Genomic DNA, 21,876 nt, shown 5'->3' with positions numbered 1-21,876 from the left:
GGGATAACATTTAAAAAGCTGGCAAGAAACAAAACAAGCTAAGGCCGGACATGTATGACTAAGACTCCTTATGTGATTTATTTGGGAAGTGGGTAGTGGGCCCCCCAAAAGCTAAAAGAGCAAAACATCACACAACACCCTTTGGTTTAACATGAGCAAAATAAAACTAAGGAGGGTCATTAACAAAACTAAACTAAATATAACTGCAAAATAGTGGACTTTGGTCTTGAACTCCCAGTGACAAGGGGTCTTGATTACAGGCTCATGCTCCTCCCGGTTGCAATATGTCTGAACTATAATTTGAAAGAGAATTTCTTGTACTCGCTGAGAACTTTTTAAGGGGAAGGATTGATTGATTGATTGATTGATTGATTGATTTTTGGTCAAGTTTGGTGGTTCTCTGTGTTGCTGGCAGTTCACCACTGGGGGAACATCACTTATTTCACTACGACAAGGTCTTAGTGTCAATGAGAGTCTGAGACGTCTGACTAACAATGTGTACACTTAGAGTACAAAAACGGACAAAAAGCATTTCCACATTCAGACAGAATGAACTCAATGTGAGGTTTGCATCCACTCTGGACTGCTTTCTGGAACCAAGGTATTGAGGAGGAACAGGGCAGTGGGAGTCTATCACCCTCGAGACTGCACATCTTCTCTTAAAAGCCCGCCTGACTTACTGCTAATGTCTAATCCTCATCAAAGATGACAAAAACCTGAGACTGCTGGTTACAGTTTTATTCATTCCTGATGTTTCTTTCGAGAAGAGTTCAATTAAGAGAAATCCCGACCACCTCTTGGTCTTTTATTCTGTTCTGGGGAGAGCAGAAACCCATCCAAAGAGCAAATGTACAAAGTGAGGTTGGCTCCCTCTTCCCGGAGGGTGTGCCAGCGTAGTAGGGTTGTTAAAAGGAGATGGAACATATGTATCTGACAAGAACCAACTTCCTGGCACTGGGGTGACTCTCTTTTCATTTGAGTTCTTTGCTTCCATGTTCCCGGCAAAATAAAACATGAGATGTATATCGTTGCCCTTTGTGTTCTTGTTAGGAATAATCTTAGGACGAGCCTCTCTGCCACCACAAATAATTCCAATCAGACCAAACTAGACCTAATTAATGCTCCTGTTTACTGCAGCCCTCCCAGATGGCCGGGAAAGCGTGATGGGGGTAAGGGGAGGCCCTCATAAAACTCAAAACCAGAAACCACAGGTTCTTTTTCTCAGCAGCAGCCTGAATTGCCCGTGGAAGTGGTCCTGACCCTCCCTGGGAAGGGGTCAGGTTTGGAGGGCTTTTCCGAAGGAGGTGGAGTCTGGACCAAGGCAACTCCCAGCGGGAGGGAGCTTGAGAAGGAGCTCTCTGCTCCATTGGCGCTCCCTTGGAGGCCCAAGGATGAATGCCAGGGGCTGGGGTGACGCTTCCAACCCAAACACCCCAAAGTCCTTGGATATAAGGGTGTTAGGGGGCTGGGGTCTCACTTTTGACCAGACAGTTCTCATTAGTCTTCGGAGGCAGTTTTCACAGATGGTTTAAATGTCTGTTATAAAATTTTGTTTTCTAACAGCTTGTATTACATAAGTGGAAAATATTTTTTTTTTTATCAGGAGTAAACATCTTAGCCTCTGCACAGAATTCCCAATTAGGGAATTTCAAATTCAGGATGATTTACAATATTTTTCAGGACTTCTGCTATGAAAAATCTTCTAAATTTGGTGTTTAGACGCTTACTCACCAAGATGTTACAGAAAGGTATGCGAAACATAACCTTTCTTACTCAGTTTTATTTCCTTGCTATACTTTTTTATCACAAGGGACAGAAAAAAGGGCTGCGAATACCTTCTGAAGGACTCAGGAGCATAAGCCACCACCGTGACACAGAGTTTGATGGCTTCACTGATGGAGAAAGTCAAGTCTTCATTTCCATAGCAAAAATCTGCAAAAATGCACAGTCAGAATGGGTGGCTCTGGGAGAAACAGAATGCATTGCTACCAAAGTTATTTTATCACTTAGACTTTATTCCTAAATTCTGCAAACTATAAATTTTTTCATCTGAAAGAACAAAATTCTGCTTCCTGCATTTAAACCACTGGATAATGGGGAGAGGGGGGATAGAAGGGAGGTGGAGGGAGGGAACAGAAACATAGAAGGGAGAGGATTGGTATGTAAAATAAATGAAAAAAATTAATAAAAAAGAAATAAGGGAGGTTTTAACAGTCTTACTGAATGGAAGGTACTTAGTTATTTTAATTGTTTGAGATTGATGTGGGATTCCCCTCTGCATGCTGTAATTACCATTAATGAATAAAAAACTGCTTTGAACCTATAGGAGGACATAACTTAGCTAGGCAGGTAAAACTAAACTGAATGCTGGGAGAATGGAGGCAGAGTCAGGGAGAAGTCACGGAGCCGCCACCAGAGACAGACGTGCTGAAACTTTGCTGGTAGGCCACGACCTCGTGGTGATGCACAGATTAATGGAGAAGGGTTAAATCAAGGTGTAAGAGTTAGCAAATAAGAAGTTAGAACTAAAGGGCCAAGCAGTGATTTAAATAATATAGTTTCTATGTGATTATTTCAGGGCTGAGTAGCCGGGAATAAACTAGTGGCCTATTACAACATGAGGTAGAAGAAAAGCTTTACCTCTGAATTATATCTAATTCTGTTCATTACATAACAAAAGACCGTTCTAGAAGACTATTTCCCCAGAATTGCTGGGATTAAATTGTAAGAGTGTGCGTCTACTGAGACACACTTCAGCATGCTTTTCACAGAAGAGGATTCCTTATTCTGCAGATTTACAAGAAATTTATAATAAGAAAATAAAAAAAAAATCTACTCACTTAACATCTAACATTGTTCCATTTATTATTAATTAGTTGCATATATTATACAACTATTTTAGTTTGTATATACATACAAATACCTATTTGAACAATGCTATACGAAAAAGAATGTTGGAGACAGTTTTGTATTTACCTAGTGACTTAAGGGGCTTCTCAGCCTTAACCAGCTCTAGAATGTCCAAAATATCTGTGGTTTCTCCCTCCAAGGACTGCAGCAAGTCAAACAGACACTGAGCTGACACTCCTTTGCTGGACCCGGTGTTGGCAGCATCCTACATGGAACAAAACAAAGCAAACAACAACAAAAACACTTTTGGTTTATTGATTGCTGCCTTAGCACTAACATGGCTGACTTCAAAATTTATAAATTCAAATATACATCACAAGATCTAACTGAAATTCAACTTCTATAATTCTGTCTGACATTCTGGTGAAGAATTTCAGGGATCTACTAAATGCTGGTAGTCACCTAAGCACATCTTAGGCTGTCTTCCTATCCACTCTGGAGCCCTGCGATATCTCTGCCTGCCTCTGCATTCCGCCCAAACACAAGTGATGCCCACCTTCCTCCCTTGCTGTTGCCTGTAAACATTTCAGTTGATTGGTCTTCACTTACTCTCTGAATCTTACTCACCGGAAACTCCAGGAGAGGAGCCACACTGGCGAACAGCTGGAGCACAAAGGGCTTCCGGTGGAGAATGTAGAACTGGTGGCAGGCGAATTCGATGGCTCGACGCAGCTGCGGGTTGCTCTCATAGTCAGAATATACCTACAGAGAGGTATCGCTTACTGAGGAAGGGCCTTCACAGTGTGCCAAAGTGGTGTTTCCTTCTAAAACTTCCCATAGGAAACACAGAAAAGGGCTAATTCTATAAGCTTGTAGGGTGGGTTGTAATATAGCATCAGCTTTCTTGAGATGTTTTGCTGATAGCCATAAGATTCCTATAAACCAAACATATATTTTCCCCCAGGAAACTTAAGACTAGGCATTTGTTTTAGTGAGAGAAATAGACATGATGTTTTGCCTAAAATTACCTGCTGCAGGTCATTTGTAATAGTGGAAAACTTGAAATAAATTAAATGAATCGTAAGCGATAGCTTGTTAAGTGAATTGTGGTACATGCAGTGTGTAAATACACCACATGTTCATTATCAGTTATTCATCAGTTGATGGAAACCGAGGCTGTTTCTATGCCTTGGCTATCGCAAACAGAGCATCAGAGAACGTGGACGAGCAGGTGTCTCTACAGTAGGATATAGCATCCTTTCAGCATCAGGCCAAGAGTGATGCAGCTGGCTTGTGTGGTGGATCTGTGTTTAGTTCTTTTAGGAATCTTTACACTGATTTCCACACAGGGGCCACCAGGCTGCACTTTTCACGTCAGCGAGTAAGTGTTGCCGTTCCTTCCTCCCACGCCAGCACGGCCATCGATTGTTTTAGATCTTCAGCCATTCTGACTCGGGTAAGAGGAAATCTCAAAACAATGAAAACGTAATTATTTCAAATGAAGCTCAATAGCTGTATGACATTCACACGATGATCTTTATTACTTGAAAAATGGATGCAAAACTTGAATATGGTATTATGTAGCTTTATTTTAATGCCAGCATATAGATTTTCAGGGAACATAAAATGGCTCAGGGGCTAAGAGCACTGCCTGCTCTTCCAAAGGTCCTGAGTTCAATTCCCAGCAACCACATGGTGGCTCAGAGCCATCTGTAATGAGATCTGGTGCCCTCTTGAGGAAGAGACCTGGTCAGTCATCCTCATCAACTTAGAACATGAAACCCAGTATGTGTTCAATAGAACCGTCATATACCAGCTGCCCATGCCTGCTTCAGCATTGCCAGGACATTCAAACTTTATTGTTTCAATTTAAAATGAGTGTAATTACTTTTGGTCATTGAAAAAAGAAAAAATTGCTATTACTTAAAAATGAGTCAGAGAGACTTGGGGTAAAAGCAAATCTTTTTTTGCTATCATTGGATGAAACAGCATGTGTTTTGTACAAACATGCTATTTTCATAATGTTCATTAAAATCCTCCTCCAAATAGGCAGCTAGAATTAACCCCAGGTCTTGTCCGAATTATCTTTGATACTCTATTTCTAAGTGTAGCCAGATGCACACTGGACATGTGAAACAGAAAATCCTGCTAAAGTCAACTCCTCCAATCTCTTGGACACAACCTTATGGCACTAAAAATCCTTGTTTAAACTGAAGACATGGCAGAAAACGTCTGCTGTCCAGCGGGCGCAAGGGCAGCCCAGAGGTCCTCTCACTGTCTGCAGGAGCTGCCCTGCCTCGTGGCTTGAAAAAGACGCACACTGCTGGGCCCCCGCAACTGAGTTTCTTATTCAACGAGTCTGAGATGGTGTGCAGGAGAGTGAATTTCTTGTGCGCTATTAGGAAACACTGAGGCTGCTATTCCAGATGCCACATTTTGGGTGTCACTGTGCTAAAGAACACGGGAAGAGTATCCCAGCTCCCACCTCTGGGGCAGTATCTCAGCATAGCACAGAATAGTGTCAACTCTTGAAATGTGGGGATTTCGGTGGGTGCCTTCTGCTGTAACAAAGAAGTTAACTTGTTGGACTGCTAGGTTTGAGCGGGGCTGGGTTCCTTGTGTAGCTAGGAGAGGGGATGCCAGGCACCTGCAGCATGGTGGGGAGAACCCACTGGTAGCCACTGAGAGAGAACAGGTGGTTGAAGTGCACAGCTGTGTTGATGACAGTGGCCGCATACTGCCTGAGCAGAGCACTGTCTTCGGGGTGGAGAATCAGAGCCCCATTAAACACGTTCAGGAAAAGCATGATTTCGTCTCCCCAGGGAAACTCGCTAGGCATGCCCAGGAACATTTCCTCCAGGAGCTGGATCCACAGGCTTTTCTGAAGGGTGTCGAGGCCGAACAGTTCCTTCCCAGCTGTGGGAACATGAAGCAGCGGAGACAGAATTAGTCCAGCACCAGCCCTCTCAGCATGAGCAGGGGATCAAAGGACAGCGCACAACTATTTCCCATTTGCTTGTTCCAGCTCCAGAAAACCTACCGCTGAACGGTTTCCCAGCACGATGCTGCCTGCATGGACAGGACACTTCCTCCCCTGAGGATCTGCACCAACAACCTCTTTCATTTAAGCCTGGGCAAGCCAGGACAGGCATTTGCAGTATAGTGTTGTTAAATCAACTGCTGAAAGACATTCTCTGGCTGGACAACAGTTAGGGTTGGGGTCAGCATCTGGCTTTCTTATCACCATTTAGACCAGAACCCTTTCTGTCAGGAACCCTGAAGCCTAGGGATGGTAATTTAAGTGGCTTGTCCTAAATCAACCACGGTAACACAGTAAGGTTCTTAGCTGGGTCTCTTGCTACTCTCTGACTCACTTCAGGCATACGTTACACTGAAATGAACAGAATTTAAATGGCGTATTCAGCGAGTTTTGCAACAACACAGAGTAATAAAACCCAAGGCCTAGGTCCTTCCTAAAGCGCCCTCAGGCTTTGCCAGCGGGTCACGCATTTCTCCCCACCGGGGGCAGCACTGTTCTGATTTGTGTCGCTCAGGATTAGCTTGGCCTCCTTTAGGTCTTTTTACTGCACCTTGTGTTTTGCTTACTCACGGGACTCCGGTGTAGTAACACTGAAGGGACACTAGCCCACTGGAACAAGTGGTTCTTACAGGCCTTCCCCTTCTCCCCCAGTTCTCTCTACGTGGCTAAAAACCCATTAGATTACATTCCCAAAGCCAGGCACAAAGGTCTGTTCCCTTATTTGGTTACTTTTTCCTCCTGAGGCTGACTACCAAAGTCCAGTTAACAAAGTATTGAAGTCCAGCAGTCAGAAGCCCCCTTTGGCACAACTAATCAACATCTCCAATTAACATTAAACACCTCATCCTATCACGGGGTCCCAATTTTCCTTTTATAAACCGCCATTGTCCTAGGGGCTACCCCAGTCTCCTCTCTATTCACAGGTATTCCTTTGTTTCTCTGGGACAAATATCCCTTCCCCCTTTCCCTTGTTCCTGTCTCCTTCTCCCTTGTCCTTTATCTCCCCCCCCCCCACCGCTGCAGGCATCCTTGCCCATTCTAATGCAGATCTCACCTCTTTCTCTTTTTCCACTCTTAAAAATTACACCTGCTTGGGCAGTCTGTGGGGCCCCTGGCTGTGGGCCCAGTATTTATCCCTAGTGCATGAACTGGCTTTTTGGAGCTAATTCTCTATGGAGGGATACCTTCCAGGGCCTCGTTCCTGCCTCAAGGTGTTGTGCCAGACTTTGTTGACTCCCCATGGGTGACCTCACCCTCTCTGAGGATTAGATGGGGGAGGGGAGATGGGATTGGGGAAGTTGGATGGGGCGGGACAGAAAGAGGGCGGCAGGAACTGGGATTGGTGTGTAAAATAAAAAACAGATTGTTTTTTTTTTTTTTTTTTAAAAAGTTATACTCAATGTCATTCCCACTAATTAGCACTTTGTATTAAGTGTATTTTGAAACCTTAACTTCTATTTTAGATAATCTCTGAAATATTTGTATCCAATAAATAGAAAAAAATTTTCAAAAATCACACCTGCAAGGACATGCGCGGCTGCTTTTCTGCGGGCCTCAGAGAGCAGACACTTTAGCTTTTCTCTCCTGCCTGACAGGAGCTCTGTGAAACCAGGGGCTCGGGTGCCTGATCCGGCATCTGCAGGGGAGCCCTTCCGCTGTGCAGGAATTCCCCTGCTTCCTTCACCTGCTGCAAGCCCTCACCAGCACTGGTCTCCAAAGCCAGCGCTTGGAAAGGCAGCACCAGCAGCACCAGCAGCACCAGCAGCACCAGCAGCACCAGCAGCACCAGCATCCCTTGGGAGTGTGTTAGACATGTGAGTTTGGGATCCACCCTGAAACTGGCAGCTGGAGGATGGGCACCAGCATGTTGAGTTTGAAATAACCTCCAACCAACTCGGGTGTATACTCAGGTTTGAGAACCACTGGTGTCCAGTGGTCAGATCTAAACAAAGACATGAAAAAAAGGTCAAGAGGAATGGTTTTCCTCCAGCAGTACCTTGAGGGTCGCTGAAGAGCGAAAACTCAGCGTCTATTGCACTCCGGGGGAAGGAGGGCAGCCGGAGAAGGTCCTCCTGAAGCATGGAGACATGTGACTGCTTGTGCGCTGTGGGGATCTTCTGGGTGAGGGAGATGAGGAACAGCACTCGCCCCACTTCCTCCAGCTTCCTGGTGAACACCTAGCAGGAGCAGACGGAGCACAGTTAGGAAGCTGAGCGAAGACACTGGAGATCTTCAGTAACAAACCCGACTGATGGGATGAAACAAAGGGGAGGAACCGAAAGAGGAAGATAGATAGACACCAGATAGAAACAAAAACAGTATTTAATGGGCTCTCAGTCTCTGAAGCTGTCTGAGCTTAGGGGCTGTGGCCCAGAGAAGCACAAATCAGGGACTGTCAAGAGAGTCCAGACCTACACAGAGCCCCATTTGTGTGGGTGTCACAACAGGGAAGCCTTTCCCTGACAGCAGCTGGCCCTCAGTGACAACTGCCTCTGCCTCTCTACAGATGCCTCAAGATGCTTCCTGGCAGTTCTGGGTTTGTCTTTTTCAGGAAAGACAAAAAGGAATCTAGGAGCAAGTTATTGATACAAAAGCTGACAGCCCCAGATATCCGCTTGTTCCTGAGTTAGGAAGGCGCACGGCTACAGCTCTGGCTCTTGTCTTTCATTCCTCTTGACAGTCACTGACAAAGGACTAGGACTAGGAAGCTCCCGAGTAACGAGCAGCTGCTGCAGAGACTTCTGAGCTACAACGGAAGCCTCCATGTTGTATCTCCCTGGGGTTCCAGCTTGGAGTAGAGAGAGTCGTGCCCGATTACAGCAATCTTCAAAGTGTGATTTTAAACAAAAATCATACACGCCCGTGGAGCAGCATTTTTGACCCTGCTTTTGACGATCGTGCTGCAAAATCAAAGGCTGTGGTCATTTCGGAGAGGCACTGTTTGGCGCTGTGCAAGCTTTGGCCAGCGCCTTATACTTGGCAACAGACTGAGCATCCTCTTTCTTTTAAAAGCAATGGAGGCAGTTAATGGTAGCAACCTTAAAGTGTCACTTATGTCTCCTACTGCTATGCCTCCTCATTTATCTCATGAATGATATTTTAAAGTAGCCTCCTTGATGATCTCATGAATGATATTTTAATGTAAAAAGTAGCCTTCTTAATGTGTGCAGAAAAACTGAGTTGATTAAGTATCTTTGAATTATTGTTTATGTATTTTTCTTAAAGGTAAGTTTGTTAATACACAAGCATTAGAACTACATTGATAAAATTATCAGTTCTGGTAACGTGTATAAAGTCCTGTTCTGTATGCAGATTGCTGACTTTCTTTAAGATCAAAGTCTGATTTGAGGTCAAGCATGTGAACGCTATTCTGCTCTCCAGCATTAGATTGTTCGGCTGTGTCTGTTCTGTTTTCAAAAGCCACTAAGGTCAGGGTCCTAGTCAGTTGCACAGTACGGATGGAATCTAGATCTCTGGCTTTTAGTTTGGTGCTATTTTGAGGCACTCTATTTTTACCTATTTTTCACCTGACTTAAGTCACTAATAATGGCCGTCTCTGGTGATGCAGACCAGTAGGATATGGTGAAGGGGCAGAGGCAGGAGGATCTGAGTTTGAAGCCAGCATGGGCTATGCATTTAGCTGGGCTGTGGTGGAGCACGCCTTTAATCCCAGCAACTTCATGCGTCTACACACTCAGCTGTATTTCTAGAGACAGCAGCTGTCACTGAGCCTAGAGCTCACTATTTCAGTTAGGCTGACTGGTCAGGGAGCCCTGTGAATCCACCATCCTCCCCCCCCCCCCCCCCAGCACTGCGGGTACAGATACACACCAAGACTCTGAACTCTTTATGTGTGTTGGGGTCAGATCTCATGTCCGTAAGTTTGCACAGCAAGCTCTTTACACATGCAGTATCTTCCCAGCCCCTATTTTTTTTTAATAAAGGATTTCATGGAGTCCATGACAGCTTGAAACCCTTATGTAGCTGAGGGTGAGCTTGAACACCCTATCTGCCTCCACCTTCTCTGGTGTGGGAGAATTGTCTGTATTCTGTCAATCATGTTTTAAATAAAATGCTGATTGGCCAGGCAGGAGGTATAGGCGGGAAAACCAGACAGGAAGTGGAAATGATGCAAGGAGAACAGGAGAATTCTGGGGAGGAGGAAGTTGATTCCTCCCACTCCTGCTCAGATCACTGAAGCAGCAGGATGTGAGCTGCCCCACTGAAAAAGGTACTGAGCCACATGGCTAACATAGATCAGAAAATGGGTTAATCAAGATGTGAGAGTTAGCCAGTAAGAAGCCTGACCTAATGGGCCAATCAGCATTATAATTTATAGAGATCTCTTGTGTGATTTTTTTTCTCTGGGACTAAACAGCTGGGGGGTCGGGCAGGACAGAAAAACACAAACAAGCCAGCCCCCATGTTACACTTCTCAGTACCAGGGTTGCAATCATATACCACTATATGTCACCTATGTATTCCTTCAATACTACTTTATAAAAATGTGAAATGAAAACCCTAGAAACTAGCCAGTTAATAAGTTAGAGTATTTCTATTATATGCTTCATAATATTATCCTATATGAGTTTCTCTGAATAACTTATGCACCAGGATCCAATTTATAAAACTTGCATATTTGAGGGGACAATGTACTGAGCAAAGTTGTCTATCATCCATTATCAGAAGACACGATCGTGATGGAACTGCAGAATCTCAAGGCTGGTAATGTGTGTGATGTGTGTGCAGGATACCCTCCCCCCACCACCACCAACATGACCCAGAATAAAAAGGTGTGGCTAAGCACCTGTTTCTGAATGAGCTCCTGCCCCCTTTCTGGGTGCATATGTACAAGGTTCAGCTGTGGAGATACGGACCTCCGGAAGGGATAAATATCTCGAACATAGGTCTGCAGTGGGTTACAGAGAGAGAAAAAACAGTTCAACACAAATTACATTTTATTTTCATTTCCTATTTATCCAAAGGCAGGCAGACAAAACGTTCTCTTATTTTCTAATGGTTTCTGTTCTTGCTACTTTACACTTCTGATTTCCACAGAACCTTAAAGAAGGCAATATTCCCTTCTCAGGAAACCTTCACTCTGCCCAGTCTGGGTATCTACTCTCAGCAGTGGGTGCAAGGTCGGGAGATACATTACTCTGTTTGAGGATTAACCTAAAGTAAGCCTGGGGACCACCTACAGTGTCACTTTGTTCATTAGATCAAGTCACCATCATCATGTTTAAAGTAAGGGAAAGAAAGCCAAAATGGCTAAAATTCCAAAGAGGCACACAGTCGCCATTACTGGATGCATGGGCTGGTCAGTCTTCGCTGTCAATGCCATGGGCTGGGGACCTGGACTGAAGATACAGGAGGCAGTGATCTGAGCACAGGCACTCTTGCTAGGCTTCCTGACTGCAGATGCTATGGGACTGATGAGCCCCCTCCAGCTCCTGTCACCATGCATTCCTGGCTTTAGTGGATTGAATTTAACTATGAGTTAAAATAACCCTTCCTTCCAAGTTCCCTTATGTATTGTATTTGGTCACAGCTATACAAAGCTTCAATACAATATAAAAATATGACACGTTCACCCTTATCAACCACGATGATTAGCTAAGAGCTCAAGCTGGCCTATCTCCTCCAACGATGACAGCCACCTTGGCACACATACTCTAAACAGTTTCTCTTTACAGATGGGGCACTAAGGGGTAGAAATAAATCAGCTGGTCCAAAGCTCAAGAGACACAAGTGACCACGCATATAACTGAATGAGTGATACCTCAGCAGTAATAAGTTGCACTTAGGCAAGGTTTGGGGAGCTTCTGACACAGGCAGCACGGACATCATGATCGCAGGCTTACCTTGTTGTAGTGGATGAGGTTCCATCGTTTATCCATGAGGAAGTAGTGTGTTGACTGGGATTCTGGGATGTTGAAAAACTCTAGACACTCCTAGAGCAATAGCAACAAGTTTTATAAATGTTTACTAAGACTATAATACCTGGTAGTAGATAATATGCTAGGAAGACACAAGGTAATTCTTAAAGGGACAGGAGAACATACAGGGATACATTTATCTAAAGTAATATAGTAATGACTGATAAAGTCATCTATTCTTACAGTGCCCAAAGTAGCACAGTTTTAATTAAGACTGAGTGACAGACTGTGAAGGGACAGTGGCGCCTCCTGGGCATGAGATTAGGGAGAGTATCCCTAGGAACGGCATCAAGAATAATCCTAACTATAATGCATCTAGTGCTTATGTAGGCTGGCTCCAGAGTTGTCCCTGTAGATAACATGTAGAGCCAAACTAAGATGATACTGCTAATGGAAAAGAAACTGACTAGAGAGGTCCTGTGATTTATGTTACACTGGCTGTAGTGAAGCCATGAAGGGGACACACTGACTGAATCTTGGTATCCACTCTCCAGGCAAGTATGCCAATGGGTGGTGTTAAAAGCTTGATAGTTTCAGAGGATCTCGAAGAAGTTTGAAAGAAAAGTCATGCCCCCACTTACACTTTTCTACCTATATTAGGGTCCAGAACTGGGTTCCATTCTTTTTTTAAAATTTTTTTTATTGATTTTTATCGAGCTCTACATTTTTCTCTGCTCCCCTTCCTGCCTCTTCCCTCTCCCCTTCAACCCTCCCCCAAGGTCCCCATGCTCCCAATTTACTCAGGAGATCTTGTCTTTTTCTACTTCCCATGTAGATTAGATCTATGCATGTCTTTCTTACTATCCTCTTTATTGTCTAAATTCTCTGGGATTGTGGTTTGTGGGCCGCCTTTTTTTGCCTTATGTTTAAAAACCACATATGAGTGAGTACATGGGTTCCATTCTTACCCAGTAAGGAAAGACGATTAAGGATGCCAACTCCAGATGAGTGGAGATTATCATCCTAGCACAGTTAATACATGACAGTAAAAGCCTTGCAGGTACAGGTAGCAATCAACTGCACTCCTTTTAAGGGGGATTCTTATAAACCTTAGAAAGTTTTTTCTTTGCCTGCCTGATTTATTCTAAGTTATATATTTCCTGCATCACCAGTGATTTCTGTACTATATAGATTGCTCTTGGTATTACATCAGCTGATGGCTAGAATTTACTTCTGTGAGCAAAACCAGGGCCCAGCTAAAAAGCTAAAACAGTAACACCGAATGTTCCTAAACTGGAATTGACAGCTTTCAGGGGAATTGGGAATAACATCCAAAGGCAACACTGCTGTTTGAGACAGAATTTGCCCAATTTTGCCTGCTTTAACACAGAGCTAAAATGTCAGTTAAAAGTGGTAGGAATTATATAAGTGTACAACAATAGAGGGGATTCTGGAGAGTGAAGAATTGGATATGTTAGCTTGAATACGGAAAGTGCCATTTATTATAATTCTAAAGCATATTTACTGAGGAGGCCATGGGTATGCATAACAATCTGTCAAAAAGACTTCCCTACCTTCAGCAGGGCTTCAAACTGAGTGTCTTCATGGACGGGTAACTGCGTTGGAATGTCACATTCATTCTGTCCATGAACTACCAGGGTTTTGGTACCTACCCAAAATAAAAATAACTATGAACAAAGTCCTTCATGGAAGTTTGCATTTACGACATGAAACATTAAAATTGAAATAGTATCAATAAGCTTATCAAATTCTTCTTGATTTAATTTGCTTGCTTTTGAAACAGGTAATACGATCTTATCTAGCCCAGACTGACTTCAAACTAGCTACATAACCAGCTTTTAAGAATACAAGTGACAATATGACTTTTTTTTTTCATGTAAAAAATCCTGACTACACAGCATACAAATGTATAATTATCCATCCCTCTTGAATGATTATCACAACTCAGGTCTTTCAATAAAGTATATCATCTACAGAAACTAATGCATTCATCATAATTGTGAGTTAGGAATCACACTTAAATATGTTCATGGAAAGAAGGCATGAGAAATGAGAAATGATTTTATTTTTCCGCGGCTAGTTCTAGTCATAAGGTTACTAAATGGCAGGGCTGATTTTTAACTTTTTTTTTTGCTGTTGGAGTCAGTGTTCTCACCTCTGCATAATTTAGCCTTACTCTTCATTTCAATGCACATATCCTCGTACATTTTAATACTCCGCGCACAAGGATAAAGCTTTGTTAAAAATCTTCATCCCGAGGACAGACAAGCTGTGCTGAGTGTAGAGGGACTGCATCAGGAGCTGACAACAGCCTTTGTGTTCTTTCCTTCTCCCTCTTCCTGTTTTTCCCTCTTCCAGCTTTTTATAAAGCCTGCTCTCATTGAATTTACAAAGGCCCAGGGTCCTTGCTGTAGAAACAATGCCATTCAAATGGCAGTGCCAAAAATTCACTCACAATGGCTTTCAGTTTGACTGGTCCTCTGCGATAGACTTAAATAAATCTTTAACCTTGGCCAGGCTTCAAGGACTGATTTCCTGGCACTCTGTTCAAATATCTGCCTTTTCACCTCACAACTCCTTACTTTTTGAAAGGGCTATTATACTCCTTCTGACTATACTAAACAAAAATTCTTGAGTGCATTCAATATGAGTGGTTGGAACTCTATTTTTCCTGTGAATGAAAAGTCCCCAGTCTTTGGAAGGAGAATATACATAAATAATTCTACCTAGGAATTACCTGGCATGGAAGCAGTGACCAGGAGCTTCACTTCACACTGCTCCTTCTTCATCGTCTGCTTGAGATCCTTGAAGAAGAGGCCCTCCACATACCCGACCACCTCCCACAGGAAGGTCAGTGTGGCAGAGATGGCATCCATCCCCCACTCACACGGAGTCCGCACGAAGTACATGATCAGTCCCACCTGAGTCAAAAGAACAAACACAGAGCCATGTTATTCCTACACTCCAGTTTTCGTTTACTTGACTTTTCTTCTTAAAATTAAATCATCCCTGCATTTGTAGACTTAGCTCAAATGCTTTCTTAACACTTCCAGGGGCATTAGTCAGGGGACAACAGAGAACACTTGGCTAAGATGGCTTTCATGTGAATCATATTTATTTTTTCCTGAGCAGCCAACGAGTGGACACTGAGAAGGAAGACCAAATTTGTCATAGACATAATAAAGGAATTACAAACACTGCCTCCACTCGTAGATTTATGATGTGAGCTGTTTATCATGCTGCTACAGATGTCTATTCATATGGCTGAAATGGTTATAACACAAAGGGAGAAAATGCCAACGAAGATATTTATTTGTCCGCTTGTCTGCCTGGCTTGAGGAACAATTCCAGAATAATTAACATGCCTCGGTATCCAAACAGAATGCATATTCAAATGCATTTTAAGGTTTTAAGGAGAAGAATGTGAAGAAACAGCAGGTAAGTCTGGGAGGGGCCAGAGAGGAGCTGTTGGATCATGATAAAGCATAAAAGCTGCTATGGAAAACTACACTTATGATATGATTCTTTCTAGTGAAAGACCTGGATAAATCCAGATCCCCCTAGCAGGAAAACAGAGCCAAAAATCTAGCAGGAAGAGAAGAATCAGAAATCTAGGATTAGCCAATTTCAGGGTTTCAGGAACTAGCTGAAGATAAAGGTAGATTGTAATCTTGAGAGTAATCGTGAGAAACAGGGAGATTCCCCCTAGTAATTATCACCCCCTAGTAATTATCATTGGTATAGGAACTAGCTGATTACGACCTTGAGAATGATCTTGAGAGTCAGGGAGTTGCCCCCTTGTAATCATCACTGGAATTTTTGGAATTTTCTGTGACACCCTCTCTGCCCCCCTTTCGGATTACTGGGCTGCATGGTTTCTTCCTATAAAAACTACTTCTCCCGGTCACTCAGGGTCGAACTCTTCCCCTGCGTGGGTTATGAGTCTCGGTCCCAGTGCACTGGTCCCCGTCTTGTCGTCTTGTCATTAAACCTTGTGTGATTGCAGCAAGGACGGTCTCTTGTGAGTTACTGGGGGGGTTCGCGTCATCCCGAGGCTCGAGTGAGAGTCTCCCCTAATCGGGGGTCTTTCACTAGTGTGTGTGTGTGTGTGTGTGTGTGTGTGTGTGTTGGGATAACTAAAAATGACGTGAACTAACTAACATAGGGAAGTTGCCTAATGCTGAAAGGAGAACCAGGAAAATAACATTTATTGAGGGTCCACTGGATGCCAAAGATTGTGCCAGGCAGGCCTTTCCCTATACTAAAAGTGGAAACTTCTGCCGACCCCCCTTCAATTATACAATTATGAGGAATTTATTGGGGAGGGATCTCCACTTTCTCCATGTTCCTAATTCCTACCAAAATCATTTCTAATCTATTAGCTGCTGATACTCACCAAGTAGTTGAATAGGATGTGTGATGTCTGAGCTGGAAAGTCTCCGATATTTAAGAGAAGTTTGCGCAACATGTACATTAGCTCATCCTGGAAGAAAAGCAGATGCGTCAACCCTCACACAGCAGCCCTCACACAGCCATGTTGTCAGAAACTGCTTGAAAAGAGGAAATTTTCCTAACTTTTGCCCTTTAGTTAATTTTAATTACATTCACCACTTTAACATGGCAGAGCAGAAACCAGTCCATAGATACTGATACTATATGTGATTCTTACTATGCAAATGAGTGGGACTACTTTTCTTTTATGAATAATATATACATATCACCCCTCAGCAGACAATTTTATTTTAAAGTACAACTTTGCACTGTGTCTACAGGTGACTGGTAAATCATGGAAGAGTTGTGCACTTAGCAGGATGCATTTGTCATGGCTGCCAGGTGGAAAGGGGATGTGGGGAGGGACCTAATTTGAGAAAGTACTATGAGTACTAGAAAAATTGACTTCCCTAATTTGTTTTCCTAGGTTTCAAATCAATAAGATAAAATGAAGCCAAGGGAAGGTAAGTTGAAATGCCTATAAACAACCTCACTTCCCAGAAGCCAAACTCAATCTTCCAGTGAATATAATCACAATAGAAATCATTTTTAATCAGTGGTTTGTTTTCTTATTGTCCAGAAAATGACTTTTATTTAACACCTTATAGGTGCTCTGGTAAATTAACTTTTCGGGTTATGGAGAACATTAACACACTGGAATAACCCCACTAGCATTCCAGGCTACCAAAAGACTAGAGTTCTGTAAATGTATTCAACCCTAAAAACATCAAGTTTTATTTAATAATTGTTTGAAATATTGAGAATCTTGCAAGTCTTTGGGTCACCAAGCAATGTGCCATGCACACATGGAAAAAAAACCAGAGAAATCTCAACTGCATTAGCAAAGATGAATATTGCGCATGATTACATAAAAGGCACCTATTAGTACGCATCAGAGTACACTAACATCACACACCAACACTGTCGAGTCCGTTGCTTGCTTCCAGCAGAACCCATACTCACAGCTACAGACAAGGAAGAGCAACTCACTTGTCTATTGCTGATAGTTAATTTTTCCAGGAAATGTCGAAGAACTGTCGATGGATCTTCAATTAAACAGTTCCACAAGACTTGCTGGGCCACAGCACTGACTTCAGAAGAGAAAAGAAAGTAGCCATAAGTTCATCAACCAGAAGAAGTTTTCACACGATTCACTAAACTTTAGTGAGCCCTTTCTTTCTGCTTTGAAAACTTTTCTGAAGTTGATGTTCTTCTACCATGTGAGTCCCAGGGATCTAACTGCTGATCTGCCAGGCAATTGGTATCCATTGGCCAGTAGTAGCAAGATGATTTTAGGGGAAAGTGACCCCTTTGATCAGATCTGAGGCTGTTCCACAGGATGGATTTCATGGCTGGTACTGTAATTTGGTCAACAAGCCAGGAATAGGATTCTAGGGGGAGCCTGCTGATGCAATACTAAATGGTCATGTTGTCAAACTAGCTTCTCAATATTTATATCTACAGATATAAACTTATAAAAGGTAAGCTGCTCTTACCCTTGGTCAAAGACACTCTTCTTTTGCAGTGAGAATTGTTTAAGACAGAAACTCATGATTGGTCCAAGTCCTGAGAATAAGTGGTTGCAAATATTCAGCCATACAATGGATATTCTCTATGACCCTCTTTCCATCCAAGGATCAAGGAACATTGAGGAAGAGTGGATAGGAAGAATGTTAAGAGTCAGTAGATGGATAAAACCACTCTAAAATGCTGTCTTCTGGACATGGTTGGTACAAAATCCACTTAGCGGGTGTGATTGCCTGTACAAGACTAAGGCAGTCAAAACTCCAGTATGGGTGGGGGAAGGGCTCCGGAGTCCGAACTTGTTGCTCAGGAGCTAGTGGCATTTGATGGCTGTAGAGGGAGGGAGAGTTACTTTTCTTTGGGTATGTGGCTATTAACAAGTTGCCTCTGCCTCAGTGGATAGCCCCACATCATTTCCACATGGTCAGCAATAACTGGATGCAGGGGCTACTAATATTGATAACATCCTTGCTAGAGGATTGACATAGAAGTCAGCAGGACTGGCTGCTGCTCAAGAGGACCTGAGTTCAATTTCCACCACCTACAGGGTGGCTCACAACCATCTGTGATTCCAGTTCCAAGAGGTCACATGCTCTCTTCTGATAACCTCAGGCACCAGGCATGAATGTGGTGCACAGATGTATACACAGACAGAAACCTTACACATAAAAAAATAAAGTAAAATAAAAGGAATGGTGTAGGATGTCCTTCTGTCTATGTGTTGCTTTCATTGGCTTAATAAAGAAACTGTCTTGGCCTTTTGATAGGACAGAACTTAGATAGGTGGAGTAGACTGAACTGAATGCTGGGAAGAAGAGCAGTGTGGCAGAAGCCATGGATCTCCTGCCTGGGACGGATGCTGGTAGAATCTTGCCAGTAAGCCACAGTCATGTGGCATTACACGGATTAACAGGAGTGAGTTAAATTAAGATGTAAGAATTAGCCAATAAGAGACTAGAGATAATAGGCCAGGCAGTAATTTAATTAATACAATTTCTGTGTGGTTATTTCGGGGGTTTAGCTAGCGTCCCACCGCCCATTCTTCCTACAACAAAGGAAAGAAAACATCAAACTGGGGAAGAGAAGGGTTTGTGGGTCCCAGACTGAGTTGGAGAGAAGCAGAGAGATGGATGAATATGATTAAAATTGTACACATAGTAAAATTTTCAAATAATATTATTTTTTAAAGAGTAAAAGGCAATAAAGCTCACATGGTCATGATATTAAAAAAATAGTCCTCTGAATACTTTTTGTATTAAAAGGTGGAAAGCTGCTGGGTTTTGTTTTTATTGAATATTTTCTCACATAAGGAAAAGAAAACAATATTGAATCAGCACTGCTTTGCAAACACTGTATTTGCGAGTATATTCAGCTGTCTTCACCCTGGAGACCAGCCTAATGTTGGCAATGCAAGTCTTCATTGAAATAAAGTCAATTTCATTGCGTTTTGCATAAATTAAGCTTTAAATTTTAACTTTATTTAAACAATTTTAAGATTTATTTATTTTATATATATATATATATATATATATATATATATATGAGTGTTTTGCCTACATGTATGTATGTATACTATAAGTGAGCCTGGTGTATGCAAAGAGTAAATCAGAGGGCATTGGATCCCTTGGAACTAGTTACAGATGGCTACGATCCACTATATCAGTACTGGAATCAAACCAAATGCTCTTAACTGCTGAACCATCTCTCTAACCCCAGCATAAATTTCTAAAGCAATTATTTAGGTTTTAAAATGTGGTTTGGCTTAATATACAAATAAACTAGGAATGAATTTTTATTATCCAGATACTTTAAACAGTATCGATTTCAGGGAGATAGAGTAGTTGAATTCACAGTAATTTCATTTCTAGGAATAAAAACAGAATCCTATGGGGACAGTGCTACTTCACTGCAACACAGGTCAGGATAAGGTTCCCTGGATGAGTCTTGGGGAAGGAAGCACAGGAGTGGAGGTCAACAACACATGATCTTCAGTTTAAACAGTGGTCCTCAGTTCTGCTGGTTTCTAAGCTATGAGTTTAGAATATAGTATGAATTTATCATCTAGACTATATTTTGATAAATAATACTATTGGTTTTTGCTTCATAAATTAACCATCCAATTAATATCAAGAGCTATACAAATAAATGCTATGAATAAGAAATATATAATTTTAAGCTTTAATTTTCAAGCATCTTTCTAAATAATTAAAATGTGTGTGTGACCTAAATGCCCCTTGGCCAAAGAATGGATATGGAAAATGTGGTATATTTACACAATGGAGTACTACACAGCAGAAAAAAAAAATGACATGTTGAGATTTGTAGGCAAATGGATGGAGCTAGAAAACATCATATTGAATGAGGTAATCCAGACTCAGAAAGACAATTATCATATATACTCACTCATAAGTGGCTTTTAGATATAAAGCAAAGAAAATCAGCCTACAATTTACAATCCTAGGGAACATAGACAACAATGAAGACTCTAAGAGAGACATACATGAATCTAATATACATGGGAAGTAGAAAAAGACAAGATCTCTGGAGTAAACTGGGAGCATGGGAACCATGGGAGATGGTAGAACGGGAGGGGAGAGGAAGGGAGGGGAGCAGAGAAAAATGTATAGTTCAATAAAGTCAATAAAAATGTGTGATAATGTGTGTGTGTGCAGGCTTGTGTGTGTGCATGCTTGTGTGTGTGCATGCTTGTGTGTGTGCATGCTTGTGTGTGTGCATGCTTGTGTGTGTGCATGCTTGTGTGTGGCACTGGAGACTGAAACCAGGGGTTTACAGATAGATGCACAGATGCGAGGCAAGGGTTCTATCACTGAGCTCTACACACAGTCCAGAGATGGGGTTTCTAGGTAAAAATTGCTTACGAAATATCTTTATAAGACTGAAAAAAGTTTTATTGCTTCAATAAAGCAATATGATGTTCAAAATATGGAAATACAGAAAAAATTGGAGAGAAAAATAGAAACTGTTAAGTTCATCAGCACAGAAAGCTACTAACTTTGGGGTCATTTCAAAGCAGCTTATAGAGAATACAATTCCAAACTCTACTTAGCATCATGCAGAACACTCTGAGCTTACTTTTTTGACTATGATTTCCAAAGTGTTGAGAATCCTATCATACAGAAAGCAACATGATTTAATGATGTCCTATGTTAAGGCATTTATATCATTTTCAAAGATCCATTATCATATATGATATATAATATGCAAGGTCCTTTACAAGTTTTTATACTAAAAAAAAACTTTATGTCAAAGGGTTTTTTATAGCTTTCAGCCTTTTATGTATATTGTAAAACAACATTCCAATGCTTGTCCCAAATTTATGCCTCTTTCTGAGGTGTTATTTTTCTTGATAATTTTCTTGCCTCTTCTCTAACTTTGGATATTTCAACTTGAAATAAGGTTTACAGCTTTGCAAACAAAATGTGAAATAATACTGTTTTATATAGCTGCGTTATTCATGTGTGTATAACAGGCCCACAGACTGCTTAGAACTTTTGCTCATTTTGGGGTGGGTGTTAAAATTATTATTGAATTTTAATATTAATGATAAAAATCTTGTGCTCTCTTTTGCAGTAAAAATATTAACCCTGAAAGAATATTAACCTTAGCTGACTCTGGTGGCCTAGGCTTGCAATTCCAGTGCCTTGGCGGGGGTGGGGGTACTAAGACAGGAGAAGTTCAAATTCAAGGTTAGCCTCAGCTATAAGTGAGTTTAAAGCAAATCTAGCAACTTAATGAGACTCTATCTCAACTTTTTAAAGGAAGAGGAGGATTGAGGGAGCATCTCAGTGTTAGAGGTCTTGGTTATTATGCACAGAATCCTGGGTTCAGTCCTTAGCAGAGGTTAAAACAAGAGAGAAAAACAAGGCAAAAAGAACATTAACTTTTGTTCATTATAAATATAGCCACTTTATCCCTATTTTATTATTCCATCTTTCAGGCTTTTCCTGACTAGTGTATCTGGAAAGACAGTCAAGCAGGAATGAAGGCTTTGATGTGACTGAATTAATAGCTGAGATTTCTGAGGTGGGAAAAAAAAATCACTGTTTGACT

The 21,876-nt window shown here is 41.9% G+C and overlaps 1 protein-coding gene across 9 annotated transcripts in view; it reads right to left on the bottom strand.

The window, feature by feature from the left end:
• The window catches only part of Unc80 (unc-80 subunit of NALCN channel complex), a 175,658-nt gene that overhangs the window by 40,547 nt on the left and 113,235 nt on the right, over window positions 1-21,876 (bottom strand). For all 9 annotated transcript variants that reach the window (XM_048459176.3, XM_048459172.3, XM_085698834.2 and 6 more), the window contains 11 exons: window positions 17,272-17,372; window positions 16,187-16,273; window positions 14,528-14,711; window positions 13,344-13,438; window positions 11,755-11,844; window positions 10,698-10,799; window positions 7,887-8,067; window positions 5,498-5,766; window positions 3,478-3,612; window positions 2,977-3,115; window positions 1,836-1,932 (listed from right to left, as the gene is read on the bottom strand). In XM_048459176.3, coding sequence (XP_048315133.3) covers window positions 1,836-1,932; window positions 2,977-3,115; window positions 3,478-3,612; window positions 5,498-5,766; window positions 7,887-8,067; window positions 10,698-10,799; window positions 11,755-11,844; window positions 13,344-13,438; window positions 14,528-14,711; window positions 16,187-16,273; window positions 17,272-17,372 — 1,480 coding nt within the window. The remainder of the gene's footprint in view (window positions 1-1,835; window positions 1,933-2,976; window positions 3,116-3,477; window positions 3,613-5,497; window positions 5,767-7,886; window positions 8,068-10,697; window positions 10,800-11,754; window positions 11,845-13,343; window positions 13,439-14,527; window positions 14,712-16,186; window positions 16,274-17,271; window positions 17,373-21,876) is intronic.

This window comes from Myodes glareolus, chromosome 1, assembly GCF_982192425.1.
Source record: "Myodes glareolus chromosome 1, mMyoGla1.1, whole genome shotgun sequence".
NCBI lineage: Eukaryota > Metazoa > Chordata > Mammalia > Rodentia > Cricetidae > Myodes > Myodes glareolus.
Note: the sequence above shows the minus strand (reverse complement) of the source record. Positions and strands in the feature narration are given on the sequence as shown.